The sequence below is a fragment of the Lepisosteus platostomus genome, chromosome 17 (assembly GCF_059453375.1).
Source record: "Lepisosteus platostomus isolate fLepPlt1 chromosome 17, fLepPlt1.hap1, whole genome shotgun sequence".
Lineage (NCBI taxonomy): Eukaryota > Metazoa > Chordata > Actinopteri > Semionotiformes > Lepisosteidae > Lepisosteus > Lepisosteus platostomus.
Window position 1 is genome coordinate 20,005,259 of NC_142627.1, and position 18,981 is coordinate 20,024,239.

Here is an 18,981-nt window from a genome sequence, read left to right on the forward strand (position 1 = left end):
ATAAATGTATAAACACTTTTCTTTTTTCAGCAACTTTATAAAGAAAAGAAAATACCTACTCCAGTTCTCACACTAGCAAAAGGTAGGGTAGTATTTTAAAGTTAAAATACTAAGTACATACACAATACATAAAGGTGGAGGAAGAGGCAAAGAACTACACTTACATTAGCACAGTGTAAGGCCAAAGCACAAAAGACTGCAAACATTTTAAAGTTGTTCTCATCGGTTTTAGTGAAGGCACTTCCATTTAATTTGTTCACCATTTGTACGACCCCTATAACTGTCCCCCGGCTGACAATAGGCATGCATAGGATGTTCCGGGTAGTGTAGCCCGTGTAGAGGTCCACCTCTCTGCAAAAAGACAGAAAGACGGAAAAATCTCAGGTCTCCAGCAAGAGTTTTGATATCAGTTCATTCAATTTCCTGAAGCATTTACATTCTTAACTTAACGTCTTAGAACCAGACTTCATTCTCTGCTTTTCATACGTTATTGTAATACTTCAACGTGGCCGTTCAGTTATGGCCTTCCTAAGAGTCTAAATCGTTTACATTGCTGCTCCCAAACATGCAACAGAAATAATGACTGATGAATTACAAAACCATAAATTTTCACTTACTGACAGTTTGGAATTTTTCCCATTAAAACACCTACCATATATCTAGAAACAAAACTGTCAAAAACAGTACTTGTGTGTTTTTAATAGGACATCTTACCTGTTAAAGCGTGGGTCTGCATAGGCATCAGGAATATTGAGGACCTCTCCTGTTCGTGCCACTTGTCCTGCTATTCCTTTTTCTATAGAAAACCTAAACAAAAAGATTATTGAACCTTTTCATTCTCTTTTGGCAACAACTAATCTGTGCATTCCTGTACAGCTGCTGGCCCAGCCTTCAGGCATTATATACTGTATATTCTAAATAGGAATTCATATTGGTTAAGTCAAATCAAGAAAAATGTTTTTCTTTTTTTCTATTGTAACTTCAAATATCCAGTAAATAAATCGGATAAACAATCTGACTCCGCATGCACAATGCTGTTAATACACCTCAGACTGTATTCTCATTGTCTCAGTGTCTTGTCTTTTAGCATTCTTGAGTTAAGAAAGCAGCTACACCTGTCTGATTTGGCAATGCCAAGGTTTGATTTAGCTGACTGAAAAAGGAACATTCTGAAGGAGCTGAGTTTTAGAATTTACACTGTTGCTGCTGTGTAAAATATTTGTAAACCAGGTATGCCCTATAACATGTCATGTTTCAATATCCTTGTCCTAAACAAGACATTTGTGCTTGCATAAGAGGCTGATTGGGCTTGCAGCTGATCTATAAAGTGCACTCAGAAGTACTTGTTTTAGAGCTCATCACTGACATAAAAAACAAACTTATTTCATAACTACAGAGAATTGCGCTGTGACTTCTTGCATCTTTACATAATCTTATTAACAAGACATACATTTTCTGGTAAGAGCATTTCTCTCTGGCCTCCACAGATGTGCTCTTGGACTGGGGAACAGATCCACAGTGAGGCAGCACTCACCTAATTTCTTTGGTTTTCCTAAAGACTGGTTTCCCTTCATTTTCTTCCCCAATGTCAAACAGGTCTGAGTACAGTTCCTTGTTGTTGTGGTCAACCTGAAAGAGCGCACAGCGGTCTGCATTCACCAGGTTTTTTGCATATATCTGAAAGACAGGGGAATGAAAAAAAAAAACAGATCTAACAGAGCATATATTATATACACACACAAATAAATAGAAATATCATTATGTAGTTCAAGTAGGTAGCTGCGTCAGCATGCGTAGGCTGCAAAGGAACAAGTTAAAGGTTTATTCCATGCTGAAAAGAGAAGAAAGGAAACACAATGTTTTAGCTGTGGAGCCTTCTTTGGGTGTCACTTGAACTACTTTAGCCTATTTCTGCTACGACCCACTATGCCTTCCTCTAAATCTTTTTCTAGATCTCTTCATCGCTCCTCCTCCTCCTCCCTGGGCCACTCCCCCCCCTCTAACTAAACCAGCATTCCGTCTCTTCACAGCCGTCTGTTCCCAGACCAGGCTTTCTCACCACCTCCTATTCCTCTACGGATGTCGCCGATACAATATCATCCCAAAAGGATTTACCCAAAGAAGGCTCCACAGCCGAAACGTGTTTCCTTTCTTCTCTTTTCAGCATGGGATAAGCCTTTAACTTGTCCCTTAAATATCATTATGCAAAGCAGGCTAAAATCAATATCTAAGAAAAATGACAAAAATTAAGCCATTTAACACCCACATTACTAGTGCAGCTACAATTAAAATTATAAATATATAAATTATGGTGCTACTACAGTACAATTACTTAGAATATTAATTTTATCTGCACAATGTTAATGAGTTGCACTTTAAAATGATTTAATTACAAAAACACTGCTGTTACTGGCATATTCCTGGTTTAAAAGAGGCAACTCAACTACTTTAAGTTGTAAGACAATCATTCTCATAGCCATTGTTAACTGCTTAATTAATACATTGTAATATAAGCCTTGATGTATTGGTAATTGGACTAAAGTACATGTATTTTAATAGAATTCTGTGGAACTAACACAAAGTTGTTTTTTTAATTTAAAAAAATCACTTGTGTTGTTTACAAGTCCTTCAATGGTTGTTCCAAACCCCACAAGCAAATAGGTATGTGACATGCTCATTCTGCATCTATGTCATCACACAGCTATTCAAACTGCGTCTGTCTATTCTCTGGATGCCTAATTATTGTACTCTACATGGCTCCATTATCAAACCAAGCATCTACAGTTTATCTGGGCAGAGACAGGGACTGAAGCAATGAACTCAGAAGCATTTACGTAAGAAACAAAGCAACTGCTTGATTAATAGTCAGACTGCAACAATGCTAGCGTGCTTATCTGCCCCTTGGGACAAACCAATGCTGTTCACTTAAAGACTAAATAGGTTCATATCTGACTTCAATGTTTGTTTGTTTCCATAATCTTTCATGTTGCCTTCAGAGGGTGTTCTAATTGTTATTGACAGCGTCGATGGCCTGGCTTCCAGTAATTACGATTGACAGATCTCACCTTTAACCTGTTCCTTCATTTAAGAAGGAAATGTCCCATTATAGCTGAAGACACAAATAAGATGGAAAGACTTACACAGAGGTAGAAAAAGTGGGCCTGGGTATGTGTGAGGCCACGGAAAATCTACAATCTGGTCTAAAACCACACCTGAAATGAGGCTGAAATAAGGTTTCTGATCGATAAATGATGCAATGCCACAGATCACAGCAAATGAACCACGGCCACTTTGTGAGGCCTGCTTAAAAGACACATAAAACTGCTAGGTATGCCCCCCTGTCTCTGACAGTTACACTGGAATAGAGCTCAGTATACAAAAATTAGTATGGATTTTATTCTATTCCAGTCTGTTTAAAGGCACAAGTAATGATACTGGAGATGTGATACTGACTTCCTCGGTCATTAAGACTGGGATAGCACTTTGCACTGTACAAATTAATGACCATCTAAATGGCAGTGGCGCAACAAAATATTTAGCATATAATACACTTAGGACAAATGCCTTGTCTTTAGCGGTCAATGAATTATGTTAGTGTGCAGAGTTCCAAAATCTAATAGCGGTGCAGTTTCAGTGTATGCGCTGCACTTGCTCATTGCATACTGTAACATCACATAGGCTGACATGGGACTGGAAAGAATCTCAGGGCAAAAAGCCTGAAGGGCAAAATAATTCTAAAAAAATCTGTGGTGATTTATAAGGTGCTGAGCACACGGTTTTAAGAGGATTTTTGTTTCTTCTTAGTTTCAAAATGAGTTCTCCACATCTGATATCAAAACAATGAGTAATATAGTGCCCTTAAAAAGTACGGGGAGAGCAAAATAAAATATTTTCTTTTGCTTTACAGTAAAGCCATTTGTATTCGCATGCACTTTTTTGTATTTGTGATTAATATAAATAAGGAAAATAGGATTTATTTTTCTTAAATGCTTTTGACTGTAGTAGAACAAAAATACTTTGTGTTCTACCCATGATTTCTATTTCATTTCATTTCAGTGTGTAGTCAGTAAAATGCATTCTTAGTTGGATTTGGATCTGGAGACTGATTGGACAACCTAAGATTTTCCACTTTTTACTGCTGATGAGCTATTCTGGGTCATTGTTATGCCACATGGTGAAGTGCTGCCCAACAAATATGGAAGCATTTTCTTCTACGTAAGCAGACACAGTGTTTCTGTTTTCTTCAGAATTAATTCTCCTGCTGCCATCATTAGTTACATCATCAATAAAGAGGAGCAAGCCAAAAAGACACTTTACTGAATACTACTGCAGTTACATATTTGTTGTCTTTATAGAAGCATTTTAAGAAAGATTAAAGCTCAATATCAGAACGTCCATGTTTAAATGGTTGCACCCGGGCTTTCTCCATCTCAGTGTTTATATTTCTGTTGTACACACAATGCCCTACAGCTTTCCAATATGCAGAGTTTATTTACACTATGTTAAAAAGCTTATTTAAACCTGCCAACAGCTCTGCACATCTCAGCACTTAACAGTTTACAATAATCTTTTCAGCTGCTGAATAGGCCTTGCATATAGCACTCTCATTATACTTAAGATACGCAAACTAAATACATTCAACTGCAACTTGTCAGCTTCATAATTTCATAATTTCAGGTGCTCAAGGCTATATTATAATCTATTCTAGGAATACAATTTTTAACATGAAAGAATGTGTTAAGTTAAAATAGGTTATTAAAGAAATGTTTCAGAATAGAGATTTGAAGGTCTCAAAGTTGGCTTAAAAACATTCTAAAGGTAATTTATGCTTATTTAATAAACAGCCAATTGGAGCAAAGTCCCATTCAGTATATACAGTGCAATGTCACAGCTATAAATAATGCCAGGACATCACAATCAATATTCCAATACTTAATAGGAATGATTTAGAATTACTGGAATGTGATATATTCACAAAAATGCTATCATTTTTGGTTTGCGAAAATTGCAATTGTAAAAGGCTTGGGAAATTTTTGATGGGTCTAAACCAGCACATCAGAAAGAAAGCACTTTACTACAATTTTTATACTGTTTATTACAATTTATGACAAACCAGAGTTTTTACATGACCCCTAAATGTATGCATGCTACCACTATAAAAATGTGGATTTAACAGTTTTATGGGATACCAGTTGCAATCAAGAAATAAGGTGGATAGTCTGTAAAATATTTACCTTATTTATGTTTGTCAAATATAAATGACTAATGATGTCTAGGAATATGCAAAATTTGAGTGTCAAATGTATGGAAATAAACAAAGCCATTACCAAAATTAATTACATTTTCACCCAGCTGCGCAATTCAAGGTATTTTGATTTCCTTTAATATTTTTAGACTACCTCAATTACTTCAGAGGACTAAAACCGAACAGCTCTGTTGAAATACTCAGATTGCTGCGAGCACTGTCAGTAAAGGTAACGCATCTCACTGCTCAACAAAATCAAATCCTGCACTATCACTGGAAAGGAGTTTCCTTTGCCTGATACATTCAACTATCTTCCCCAATATTCCAGTTGTTAAGCCTTTTCTTGGGTGTTAAAATGAAGTTACAGTGGGACATCTGACACCTGATGTCCCACTTTAACAGCCAATTTTTTTTCTACTTGTCAACATGAAATTAACCTTTGCATCCAAACGCAGCTATAACAAACATAAAAAAGTGGGTAAAACTATACATCAATAACTGATGATTCTGGGACCACCTTCCATAATATGAGTGATGTCCAGGCTCCACAGGCCACAGAATCCATGTACATGTACAGAATCCATTCACAGTATCCATTAATCCAGGAGAATTGTGAGAGATTCACCAGGATCTTTAAGGCGTCATATGAAACTAAAAAAAAGAGGTGGGGTCCTCCGGTCTTAAATGTCTTGTTGCAGCATAATTAAACATGTCCTCCCTGTTACCTAGGCTGCTTCCTGTGGCCTGTGTTTCTTCTGTTCAGCAGTCTGACAGTGGTCTGACAGTAATTCAATACTGGCCTTTAATGGCTGCCCTCTGTCAACTGCCTGCAGCCATACCGTCCCAATCCCTGCTGGTGATACAGCACAATTTCCATAGCATCACCTCGCTCAGTGCCAGTGCTCGTAAATCAGCCCGCGGACATGTCAGGGCTCACACTACAAAGCGCCTCACAGATAAACAACACGGTACAATTAATCAGGGCACAAGAGGGAGCCTCAAAATCCTCTGTACTGATATGGATTGATATGTGTTAAGAAATGTCAGGGCATGCCAACCAACTCACAACTGTGCTGATGGGCAAATCTTGGTGTGCAGTTCGGGAGAACCCCAGAGAACCTAATTGCAACATGTGATGTTTTACATCAGACTTACCATTATATGTTCAAGTAGAGAATCTATTGCCACAATGTTATCAAAGTATGTTCTACAAAAGAAAAACAGAAAGTGCGATTAAGTCAGACAAGTATCAGACTGCAGGTGTACCAAGAAAAATATGCTTACGGTGAATACTTAGCTGTAGGTTTAAATAATGCTGTACGTGTGTCTTTGGGTGGTTTTGTATGTAAATTTATTCTGTCTTTTGAGTATAGGTTAAAAGTGTGAATTCAAACACAAATGAGAGATTTTACGACTCTCCAGCAAGAAGCTGAACGGGCCCTTACTTTGAGACATCAAGTAGAAAGTCATTCAACTCTGTCTGTTTGGCAAGACCTCTGCACACCTAAAGGATGGGAGGAAATCAAGAGAAGAGTGAAACAGAAGGCAGAACTGGGTACATGCTGTACACTTACACAGGTCGCCATCTTCCCTGAGTTTCAACCACACTCTAACTCCAGATACTGTCAAGATACCACCAACTTTTATTTCTATCACTCACAGAGAAGGAGGAGAAAAAGAAATGAAAGTAACTTCTGGCAAAGCTTTCTATGTTTAGGAGATTCTTCCTTTTACAAACTACCTGCAGCTAACAGTTCAGTTTGAATGCATTCAGCCTTTCAATGGAGATCCATTATAAACACATGGTTATTACACAGGATTTCCCTGAAGAGGGGAAACTTTTTCTTGATCTCAAGGAACCCTTTGCATTGTTGTAAGCCAGATATGGGTAACATTCCACTCAGGCATTAAACAGCTGTTCTTAAATAAAAGCACCAAACATAACTTCAAAACAAATTTTGCTTCCACATCATTCACAAACTTGGCATTCTTCTGCGGATTTTCTCTCTGAACTTCAGATAAGAAAGATGTGACAGTGTGTGTGTGAGCTGAACTGTTATGTGTCACGACCACCAGCCAGCTGAGATCAACACGTAAGCGAGCCAATCAGCACCAGCAGCGGATTACTACTAACAAGCGCCGCCGCACGAGTTAACACACCTGCAATTGCTCTACCGTGCGGCACGCCGGGTTATTTATACCATTCTTACCTGATTCCCGTTGCTCGGTATTGAGTTCTCTACTTGTTGCTCAGCCTAGCGTTCTTACCCCTCTTTTGCCTTCCTGGAATTCTGCCTGCACCTTTTGCCTTCGGACTTCGGATCTCGTCTCGCCCCTTGGATTGTTTGCTATCATTGCCTGTTTTGGATTTGACCCTGTAGCTCTCTTTTCGACCACGATTCTGTCTCACGTTTTGGATTGTTCGCCACCAGTGCCTTAACCGGCTCTCGACCTACCTTCGCCTTCGGACTACGACTCAGCTCCTGGATTTGCTCGGTACGTTTACTTACCTCCCTGCGACTCCTGCATCTGCATCGGATCCTTGTCACCTCTACAGAGCAGCGTTACATTATGTAATTCTGTCTGTAGCAACTGTCCCCCCCCCCGAACAATTCTGTAGTAATTATGCCTCAAGGGACAGTAGTGTTTTATGTAATTGCTCATGAACAGAGTACACCATGTTTCACAAAAGCTGCAGGTACACTATGGATTTCACCTCAATGAGCAGCACAAAAACAAGTGAAGTTGTGAGATACCCAGATTTCTCTTATGGACTCCTTTTCAGGCTAGCCATAACTGGCCTTTTGTGCAACACATTCAGTCCAATGAGTACAAGTTCTTCTGCAATTGAAAACAGCTTTAAATTGCAGTTTATCCACTACTTGAACCATTGAGTCATACAACCGGGATTAACATTTTTTTACCAGTAATAAATCAATAACATTTCAACAAATATATGAAGAAACCACTTTCAATTATTTTAAAACAGTTACCTGGACCTGGTGAATTGCCACTGAAGCCCAAGCTAAATTTGCTGTTGCAACCTGAAAGGGCAAAAAATATTTTTCTATTATAATATTTTATTACAAATTTAAATTTATACATTTTTCACTGCACTATATTACAAGATTGTATATATGCATCTTCAAACTGAATAGACTAGTATCAAATGACAACAAAAGTCTTGAAATTGCTTTAGTTCAATAACTGGCCTAATTAAAACTTCATTTTAATAGATAAGCTAACCACCATTTTATTTTAGTATAGACATTGTCAATCTTTTCTCATATCAGACACATTTACAGTATATTTTCCACATTTTTATTAATCAATTAAAAGAGTAATTTTAAAGTAGTAGGATATAATTTTGAATGTTCTTTCTTCACATTTTTGCTACATACAGTACCACCTTATTAAGGGTAGCAAAAACATGAAGGAAACAATAGCACATACAAGTCAATTATCTTAATGGGGAGAAAGGGATAGAAATAGGATATAAAAAGAAAACGAAGAGATCTGTTAAGCCTGATACTAAGGAAACCTTGCACAATGTCTGTGCTAGCTGCTTTGAAAAAAGTCACTGTGAGAAGGGTCAAATTGAAGTCTATTGACAGCCAGGGAGCTGTCCTGGCAATACGTGCATCATGAGATGCACATAGAACAGCTTACAAGCCAATAGTCCTCTCTCGGACTCCCAGAAAAAACAAAACAGCCTCATGCGCTGATCACTGGCAGACTGGGATTTCCATCTCTACTCCTCTGCTGTTACATAACAATGGTGTGTTTTGGTGTGAAGTCTCCCCCTCCCTGCCAGCTCCAATTCGATAAATAATAATTCAGTCAAAAAAGCCACCACCCATACATAGTGGGCGTGATGGGAAAATATTTAATGCCAGAGGATAATCTGAGATGTTTTAAAACGTGGGCCAGAAAAATGCAGCACGAAACCACTAATGTGAACTGCAAACCCTTCAAGCTTTTTTTTGGCTTTTGCAGAATGGATAATCCACATATTACAGCATACTTAAAAACCAAATACCCAAATAAAAAAAAACACAAAGCCGTACCAAGCGCCAGTTTCAGATCCATTCAGGTGAGGTTGTTACTTTCCTGAAACAATTATACTTCCAAATCGATGGCTTTTTTTCTAGGTTTTTAGTCCCCTACACACTGTCCTTGAAAGTCAGAGGTTCCTCAAACATTCTGAGTTCCAAGCGGTCAAAAAGTACACCACTTCAAAAGAGAAGCAAGTGACAACAATTCTTGTATTTCCTAGAATCTAAGTCTCAGAGAGTCTGAAGGAGCCCTGAACTGCTTGTGCACCTGGGCCTTTATTCACAATGCACCTCACCTCCTGGTGACTAAGGTTGAACGGTTCCTTTCCCCAGTTGCGATGCAGCTCCAGGATGCCGATAAGATCACCGATGGCAGTGAGGATTGGCAAACACAGGACGGAGTGAATGTGAGTCCCTGAGTCCAGTCCTGTGCCTTTGGGAAACCGCTCGTCCTGCGGAGACATGTCCCAGCTTTCATCAGAGAGCGTGCTTAGGAAGAATAGCTATGGAAGACAGGTCTTCCCTAGAGGTCTCTGAATTTAGCGCTCTGAAGAGTCCGTTTAAGAACACTGATAACCAGGAAATCATTATCATCTAATGACGTGTTGCGATTTTTATAATACCTGCTAGTGCTATGCATTAACATTCATGAAGTTCTGTTCTGCAGCATATCTGTAACTACTGTATGTCATTATTATTAGAGAATTATCAGCCATTTATCTAAAACCTTCCAGATACACTTTTAATATATTATCAGCAAAAATGTCAGACTTAGAATTCCCCCCCCCCATTTCTAAACTAAGTACCCAAGACTAGAGAGAAGAAATAAACGTGCCTAGCAGTGATTAACCCACTTGATTAAACAATAGTATCAAAGGCAACTAAAATGCATTTGGTTTTCAGTGCAAAAAACCAAAACAAATCTTGAATAAAATCTTTCAAGGATGTCATGCTGACCTTCTGACTGATGATTAACATTTCGGACCCGTTAATCATTGCATGACCTTAACAGCTCAAAGGAAGTCAAGTAGGTTGTTAGGATCTGAGGCCAGCTCAAGAAGGATTTGGAACTGGAGGAAGGCAGAATGGGCCAGCAAAGTTCTCACCCCGAGGATGTCTTCCACCAACAGTGTTTTCCTGGTCTTGGCTACATATGCTGCGATTGTGGTGCCGTAAGCAATAGGTCCAGAGGGTATCAGCTGAGGCAGCCCTTCCCTTGCACCCGTAGGGGTGAACAAGCACAGACTCTGATGGAAAAGAAGACAAACAGCTTTTCAAGCCCAGTAGTGAGCATCTTTAAGCCCCACAAGCTATCCTGCGTTTCTTTTTATCTTTCCTCTTAGACTCAATACAGCCAAAGAAGAAGAGCAGACGGTGCTTAAGACCACTTTTTAATTTTTTCTTGTGAAAGGAATTTAATAGGTACTGTATATAAAAGCAATCTGACCTGTTCCTAATAGAATCTGTTTTGGACACACACTGGTGTGTAAGAACAGTTAACCTATAAATTGTAGTTATTCACAAGGCATTTACCTGCAGCGGAGTTTGAAAGGTATTTACAAACTCATTATCCTCAGCATTCCTATACTGTATGTTCCTTAGTATGACTGGTACCATCTCCAGAGTAAATAGTACATTTAATATGAAATGGATATCAATTTGTTTCAGTATTTTTTTAATGTAACAGTTCTTCATGGGGTATTTAAAATTACCAATGAGCACTCTTTAACAAACGCTAACAAAATGGGCAATTTGATTTATCCTGTTGAAAATTAAGAATAACCAAATAATAATAAATGACATAGAAACTTTGGGTACATTTTAAGTATCCTACAAACTACCACTAAAGGACCGAAACAAGACAACTAAAAAAAGACAGCATAACTCTCAATACTTACATTGTTACATTCTCCCAGAAAGTAAAGTGCAAATCCATCAGCTTTAGTAGCTGTAAAGATACCATACAATTATCAAAACAATTGTCACAACGGGAAAGTCTTTAATCAGATGTTAGCTATTCAAACCATTCCGAGAAATAACCGTATGTCTTGCTTCTAAATAATTAAATGATGTTTTTGGAATTTTTGTCCTCTAAGCCCTTGAAACCGCCAAAGCCAAGAATTAGTCTGAGGAGAGAGGCTGAGGGGGAAATTACCAAATACACGACACCAGTTTCCAGAGCCTGCAAGGTTTTCTTCTTCACCCCTGTTCTCCAGCACAGTACAGTAGCTGACTGTGAGTGGTTCTCTGCCCCTAGAGCAGCAAAGAAGAAGTGCAAAGCAGCAAGATGCCTGGATATATAAAAAGAGATCCTCAGCCATCAAGCACCCCCTACTTTTAAAATTCCTGGACAGCACCAATGAACAAACGCAATCTACAGAGTGGCAGATTAGGCGATATGCAACAAACAACCTAAGAAAAGTCCTGTCGATTTTTTTTTAATCACCTTTTTTCTTTATAGTTATTTCAGTTGCTTATGAACTATGCATATTATCATCTGTTTTTTCCTTCAGAAAAAAAAAAACAGTTTTCAGATCATTCAAAACAGAAGAGTCATGATATATTCTGTTGCAGTTGCAGAAGGTTTAATTATTTTTTCTGTGTAATGTGATTTCTGGAAAGAACAGCAAGACAATAACTACCTGCTGGGTGAATGTGAGCTATATACATGTAAACTATATGCATTTCATAAAATAATTCAGTGATATGGCCCCATAACCTTATCTATGAAGATATGCATTTGAAAGGTGTATTCCAAAATTGAAGGACAATCAGCACAACTACAGTATAAGCTCCACTGTGCTTAAACGATTAAAAATGATTAAGCTTCAGAAAAGAACCATAGCATTTTAATATAGAGTAGTCATCTGTGGCCAATAAAGAATGAGTCTGTTTCTCAGAGGAATTCAGTCTGCTTATCCAGAGAAATAACAAAAGACTGAAATGAGTAATCGGGAAACAATGTTTGATTATTCTTTACTGGATATTTATAGTTCAAAACTGAAAATACAGGGATTTTCAAAGGTTTTGCTATTTTATAAAATTTGCTTAACCTAATTCTAAAAACATTGAAAGGTCAGTTCAAGCTAGATGTGACGGGGGTATGAAAAACACAAAAGGACACTGGCTTACAATTAAAACTTTGTTTAAAACCCTACTGCTTGCTATGATGTTGTATAGGACCCAGAAAACAAACTCTGTGATGGCTTTATCTAGAAAGAGGAAAGACGGGGACAATTTTGCGGTGAAGCACAAAGGTATTCTGTGGCCTCAACCCAAACTTTTACATCACTTATCCAGCCTCCGGCCTCCAGTCTTAACAAACACTAATATTTTAGTATCTTTTTTATGTGTTTATGTTTTTCTGTGATACATGTTTTAATATCACAATGGACTGTATATACAGGGTGATCCCACATAGAATAGCCAAATATTACTTTACTTCACTGTAAACACCATGACAACAGAGTCAGATATTATAAGCAAACATTTACAGTAATATTTTTAACACACTTTTAAAGACTCACTTTTCAGTCACTTTCACACATAAGAATAATAGTCACACAAGAATAATAAAGGCTTTATGTCTTACTTTTTATATAAATAAATATCTATTTAACTTTACATATTCCTACAATTAACATAATGTCTAGTATAAATACACAGCAAGGCCTTTAAGGACTCAGATTTGCTAAGCTGGTATCTGACCTCACTGATGTCACTGTGCAAAAAACAAATATTGATGTTTCTCTGAATTTCAGTTGGTGGCACCTACTGTATCCTGATTTCACAGCTACAGCTGTCACATTGACGAGCAAATATATTGAATGCAACCTTCACTTAGCCAAAAAAGGTCAATGGAGAACAAATTATTTATTATTATTTAGTGGTTGCATATACCAGAATTAAACATGAATTATTTATGCAATATTTTATATAATGTTCACAAATTTCCTAAATAAAAGCTTTATTATTGCTAAAGTCTGGTGTTAAGATGAGATCCTCTGCTGCCCACCTGTTTTAATGATGTTACACAACTCGTAGAGCAGTAGTTTGTTATCTCCCCCCGTGTCCAGTCGCTGCTCCATGTAGCTGTTCAGTTCGTACACAACGCCTTGCATATTTGTGTCCTGGTACTGCTAAGCATAAAAAGAATACACCATTGCAGCCCTGTTCATAACTCACTTTCAGGTGATTTTTGATTAAAAACAGCTGTACAGTTACTGTATAAAAATAAATACAAAAAAGAACAATCTTTAAGTAGGAAACAAGAATAAAAATCAACAGCAGCAAAAACTTCGCTTACACAAAATCCTGAAGGGAATGCTCTTGCCATTACTTGTGCATGTCAGTGTTTTTTTAAATAATTGATTTCCCTAGTCAATCACGCCTGTGCCCTACTGAATATTTCATCATGTTAAATTAGAAAAAATGTTACCCAGTTCACATCCTGATTTGCCTCTGTTTGGACACCCTCCCAAAAACACGTCAAGCCCCATTTCTGGCATTTTGACCATTTGTTCATCATTCAATATATCTATTCAATATTATAACCTTCCCTCTCATCTGTTAGACAAGACTGAAAAATTAAAACACCCTCCCAAAAGTCCTCTATAGTGAAGAATTACTACTCCATTATTTCCTCATTAATCTGTCACATAATCTGGTTTACATACTATTGTTTATAGACGGTCACTTCTATCAGACCAACTACAATTATTATTTATATGCTTTTGCTCTTAGGTGCAGGGTCTTAACGAGAAGGAAGGTAACTGAGAATTCCATTTGGAACTACCCAGGGATACTTCTGTCCACATCCTGTTTTTTGTGGTCCTGGCTCAGATGACTGCAGTATGACGCACTGAAGAAACCTTGTTATTCCCCCGTGACAGCCACACAGCAAGGGTGACCAAGCTGTCACCCTCAGGTTCAAGCCTGTTGCAATAGCATATTGGATGACAGATCAAAATTAGTACAGTTTACTTCTTTTTCAGGATATGTCGTGACTTACAGTTTGGATGACTTTGTATTTATTTCAGGGGGAAAAAAAAGAGAGACCGTTCATTGAGCTATATTGTGATTAATGAAACTCCTCTTTAAAGATCAAGGGCTTAAACGAAAAACATCACAGGTGCCAATCATGAGAAAAAGAAAGATCTACAGTTAATTTGTAAAGACAATTCATCTTTAAGCAAGAAGCTTTTTATAAGTTATCCAGTTTTAAACCACTCATAGGACCACAATCCATATCTTGAGGGTGTTCCCAGCTTGTTCACATTGCTTTCGATCATGTTTGCACCAACCAGGAAGCTGCTCATCTTCATGGGGGTTGTTAACAATATTGCTCTCTCAACCTTAGCGGGATGCAAGTCCATCTCTGAGCCATGGAAAAAGGGACATTTTAGAACCACCAGACAAGCTTAGCCAACAACCCACATGAAAAGAAAAGCTAGGAGCATGCAGAGTCCATTCAAACAGACACCCAGAGCAAGAACTGCACCCAAGAATGCTGAAGTTGCGAGGGTGGTAACGCTAAGCGTATTGCCACCATTGAACTCCAAAGTGGAATCGAGATGAAAAATATTAACAAGCTTTTTAAAGTTCTGACTGAGAGTGAGAGGGGGGCTTTGATTCCTCATGTCCCCTGTATTTACAGTTTGTGGAAGAGCTTCAGGCTCAAAAACCCACAACACCTAGATCAGAGATCACAACCTGCAATCAGACAAAAAACCTGTACAGGTTGAGTCACTCTGGAACCCCGGACATAGGAAGTTGGATTCTGAAAGAGGTCAAAGGTAACTACCACTAGATATAATCCTTTGTGTGCCAGGGGACTCCTCTCACAGATAAGGGCTCACAGCTACCAAATCTGGGGAAGAGACATATGTATCTATTTCCACTGAGCCCCAGCCCCTCTGCTTCATGAGGCCAGAAAGGATGTCACACTTACCCTGCTGACTTCCTTAACTGTGGAGTCATCTGTGAGGAAACAAAGCAAACAATTACACACTCAGGGACAGTTCGCCCAACGGCGGGAACAAGGGGCTTTCCTGAGGGACTTAGGCAGGGCCTTCTGAGTAGCTCTTGATCACTCTAGGACGTAAATGCGATAACAGTAAAGTAAAATGAGTGTAAATTGTCACAAGAACACTGTGGCTGCACAGATGACATCTTTGGAAGAAAAAAAATAACACTATTGAAAACTATAAAAGTCTGTGGGAGTCAGACCTGCCTTGATTGTAACCTGCCTGATTGTTGCAGCTAATGACCGTTGTGCATGTGTCTCCAGTTTAAAAGCAATACTTTGTTCCAAATGATCCTTGTAAAAATCCCCTAAATATGAGCCACATAAAACCGCTGAATTGTTAAAACATTATGTGAATGATCATGTATGTGTACAATATTACAAGATACATGTGTACAAATAAGTGAATAATAAGGTATCATATCAGTATTTTAGTTATGTGAGGTTATCAAAACTTTTTAAACAGTTTCTCATACCACAGATGTCATGTGTCATGAAACTATAGATTTCTTATCGGTAACAGAAGCTAGACAGCACTTTCATTTTTAGACACCTCAACTTCGTTTACAACACACAAGTTAATGGGCATAAATTCTGACCTATAGAAACGCAGGATAAAACGGGCTTAATTTTTTATACAGCTAGTAGTTTATACAGGGGTCCAACAGTAGAACCCCACCTGAAATTCGAACCCACAACCCTCCAGTGCTAGAGCCCTAACCACTCCACACTGTTGAAACGCGATGTGACTGACGTATACAAAGGTGCACTGCATCTCCAAAATAGTATTTTGAAGACTATTACAGTAACCTGAATGAATAGTATTTTGTAAACATGTGATTACTTCTCTTACAAGAACTGCAGTTACTGTGAAATGCACATTACATAACTAGTACATTTTGTGTTCTTATGCAAAAGAAAATCCTTCCATACTTATTTGGACAGCATTTCACCATGTAGCTAATGCATCAGGAGAATAAATGGGAAAATATGACAGTGTCCATGTCAGTCTCCATGGATTTAAATCCAAATAAGCACACATTTTGCATACAGAATAACTGATCCTACAATTTTTTAATGATGTCAATAAGCTCCAGTCTTCATGCTGACACTGCTTCAAAGGGACATGCAAACAAATGACAGGTTTTATATACTTAAAGTGAATGTCTCCCATTCCTTATTCTTGTTCACATATGCCCAAATATATATTATTTCTGTGTAATTTCTGTGTAATTCCACGTGAAATGATATTGTATTTATCATTAATTAATTACTTATCACTAACCACAAAATCACAAATACAAATTGCTTGACTGTAAAGCAAAAATAGCCTTTAAACAACTTGTTACTGATTAGAAAACAGGTTTTGCAATCATTAAATATATGTATAAATAAAAAACAGACATATTTATGTTTTACTCCTCCCATCTAGAACTGACAACTCTGCACCCCTCTACCACACTCATATGCGCAACAGGATACAAGACAGCCCATCACGAACCTTAACCTAGCACAACCATTCACGGCTTTCTCACTGGGAATCCTGCAGGACAGTGGCATTAATCCAGGACCTTTCTGGATCTAAGAGTACACAGAAAGCTCCTGGGAACCAGGCAGTTCACAGGGTGCTCACTCCAACCTGTCTAATGTAAACCACTACTAGGCCTGAACTAGTGGCATCTGGGCTATAGGGCTCAGCCTCTGAATGACTGGGTAGCCCCCACATTACACCTTCTGAAAAATACCTTTTGAGAAATATTAATACCCTCATCGTTTCCTTTTTTAAATTGTATAATGTTAGCATGCCCAAAGGGGTTGGGCAGCCAGTTGACCTTGGACCCCTAGAGGTGTTTTTCCTCCTTACTAAGGAGTTTTTGGTTCCTCTCCTCTGTTGTCTTCTGGTCTTCTGTTCTGTATTGACAAAATGTATCATCAATTCCATTGTTAAGCACCTTGGGGCAACCTTGTTGTGAAAGGCGCTATATACAAATAAATTGAATTGAATTGAAATACAATGTGGTAGAAGAGCTTATTTACTGTCCTAATTTTGTGAGAGCAGCAGTTACAAAATGCATTGAATGAAAACTCAGTAAAAAAAAAGAACTCAAGCAAAAAAATAAAAATGCAAGGCTTCTCCTGAAATATAAATATACAATATGTACTAGACCATGTGAAATGAAAGTAGTATTCCAGCATTTGTTTATTTTACACATTCTTTCGGGGTGCATGGTGAATTTCCAAACTTAGCCGAAGGAGCTATTTTGAAGCAGACCCTCACTGCCAAGTTAACACAATGACGTCAGCAGAAGTCAAAGATAGGAATGTCTATGATCCACAGAGGTATTACAGCATGCTAAAAACGTTAGCACAGAAAAAGAAAAAAAAGAGGAAGCTGCAATTACCCTTACAAATAAACAACTGAAAGCACTTGTCTTCAGGGGCAATTGATCACAACCGGTCACTCGGACATGCTTTAGTAATGTTTTCTGTTGCACATCTTAAGAGCCTTGTGGTTCAAAAGGTCCCTGCTCAAGATCATAATTGGAAAAGTATCTCATAAGTCATCTGAAATACTGGTCTTAGAACATGTCTAACAATATAAAGCTGTCCCATCCTTTTTCTAACCTCTTATCCAATAATGGTCCGCGGGGGAGCTGGAGCCTATCACAGCATGCCATGGGCACGAAGCAGGATACACCCTGGATGGGACGCCAATCTACTGTGGGGCAGACAGATACAAACACAGACGCACACACTCACTCCAGGGCCATTTGTTTCCAGAATCCAATTATGCCTACCAGTACGTCTTTGGACTGTGGGAGGAAAACCGAGAACCTGGAGAAAACCCAGACAAACTCCAAGCAGACAGCACTCCAGAAATTGGACCCAGGGCCCCAGCGTGGCAAGAGAGCAATGCTAACTAACCACTGCACCACCACGGGGCTTGTTCCCCATGCTTGTTAAAGCAAAATGACAAACTTATCAGAAAGAATGGAAAACCAGATAACATGTTCCTAGAATACATACTGCCAACTGATGAAAACAAACAAGACTTCTTTATGGTATAATATAATATACCTCTTAGCCATTAACCTGAAAGTCACCTGTGTCACATATATGGCAAGGATACAGTATATTCACAACCCACAAGACAGGAATGGAATCCAAACACTAGGATTACAGTTAGTATTGTTACAATTAATAAAGTGGAGTAACAAAAAGGTATTTAGGTCGTGCATATACAGTAAATACAAAGGGATAATAAACATTGAACAGCCTAGAAAGACAAAATCAATGGATCATCTAAGACTATTTCCAGACCGAACCCAGTACCTTCCTGTATCATTAATTATTTCAGGGTTTCTCATTCCTTTTGCTCAGTATTTCCATCACTAAGTTTAATTTACCATTCCCATTCCATTAGGGGGTTAACAGATAAACATTTTTACCACTGTGGTTGCACTTCCAATATTAACCCATAACTGTTTCAGTAAATGGCTTATGCATGAATACATCACAAACTTAATGCATTGCCCCCTAAAAAGACATTAAATATATCCCAAATGGAAATGAATAATAGGGTGATAAAACAAAGTATTAATAAACTTTTATACCACTCATAATATGCAACATCATGCTTTAGAATATTGAAGTAT

The 18,981-nt window shown here is 38.2% G+C and overlaps 1 protein-coding gene across 5 annotated transcripts in view; it reads right to left on the reverse strand.

The window, feature by feature from the left end:
* pde10a (phosphodiesterase 10A) overlaps positions 1-18,981 on the reverse strand; it is a 93,455-nt gene that overhangs the window by 10,856 nt on the left and 63,618 nt on the right. For 3 of the 5 annotated variants that reach the window (XM_088609508.1, XM_088609505.1, XM_088609503.1), the window contains exons 3-13: positions 15,251-15,279; positions 13,316-13,439; positions 11,199-11,248; positions 10,407-10,547; positions 9,597-9,752; positions 8,239-8,289; positions 6,691-6,749; positions 6,401-6,452; positions 1,535-1,677; positions 715-807; positions 165-351 (exon numbers count right to left, since the gene is read on the reverse strand). In XM_088609508.1, the coding sequence (XP_088465634.1) occupies positions 165-351; positions 715-807; positions 1,535-1,677; positions 6,401-6,452; positions 6,691-6,749; positions 8,239-8,289; positions 9,597-9,752; positions 10,407-10,547; positions 11,199-11,248; positions 13,316-13,439; positions 15,251-15,279 (1,085 nt within the window). The remainder of the gene's footprint in view (positions 1-164; positions 352-714; positions 808-1,534; positions 1,678-6,400; positions 6,453-6,690; positions 6,750-8,238; positions 8,290-9,596; positions 9,753-10,406; positions 10,548-11,198; positions 11,249-13,315; positions 13,440-15,250; positions 15,280-18,981) is intronic. The other 2 variants (XM_088609507.1, XM_088609504.1) reach the window with 1 other exon arrangement.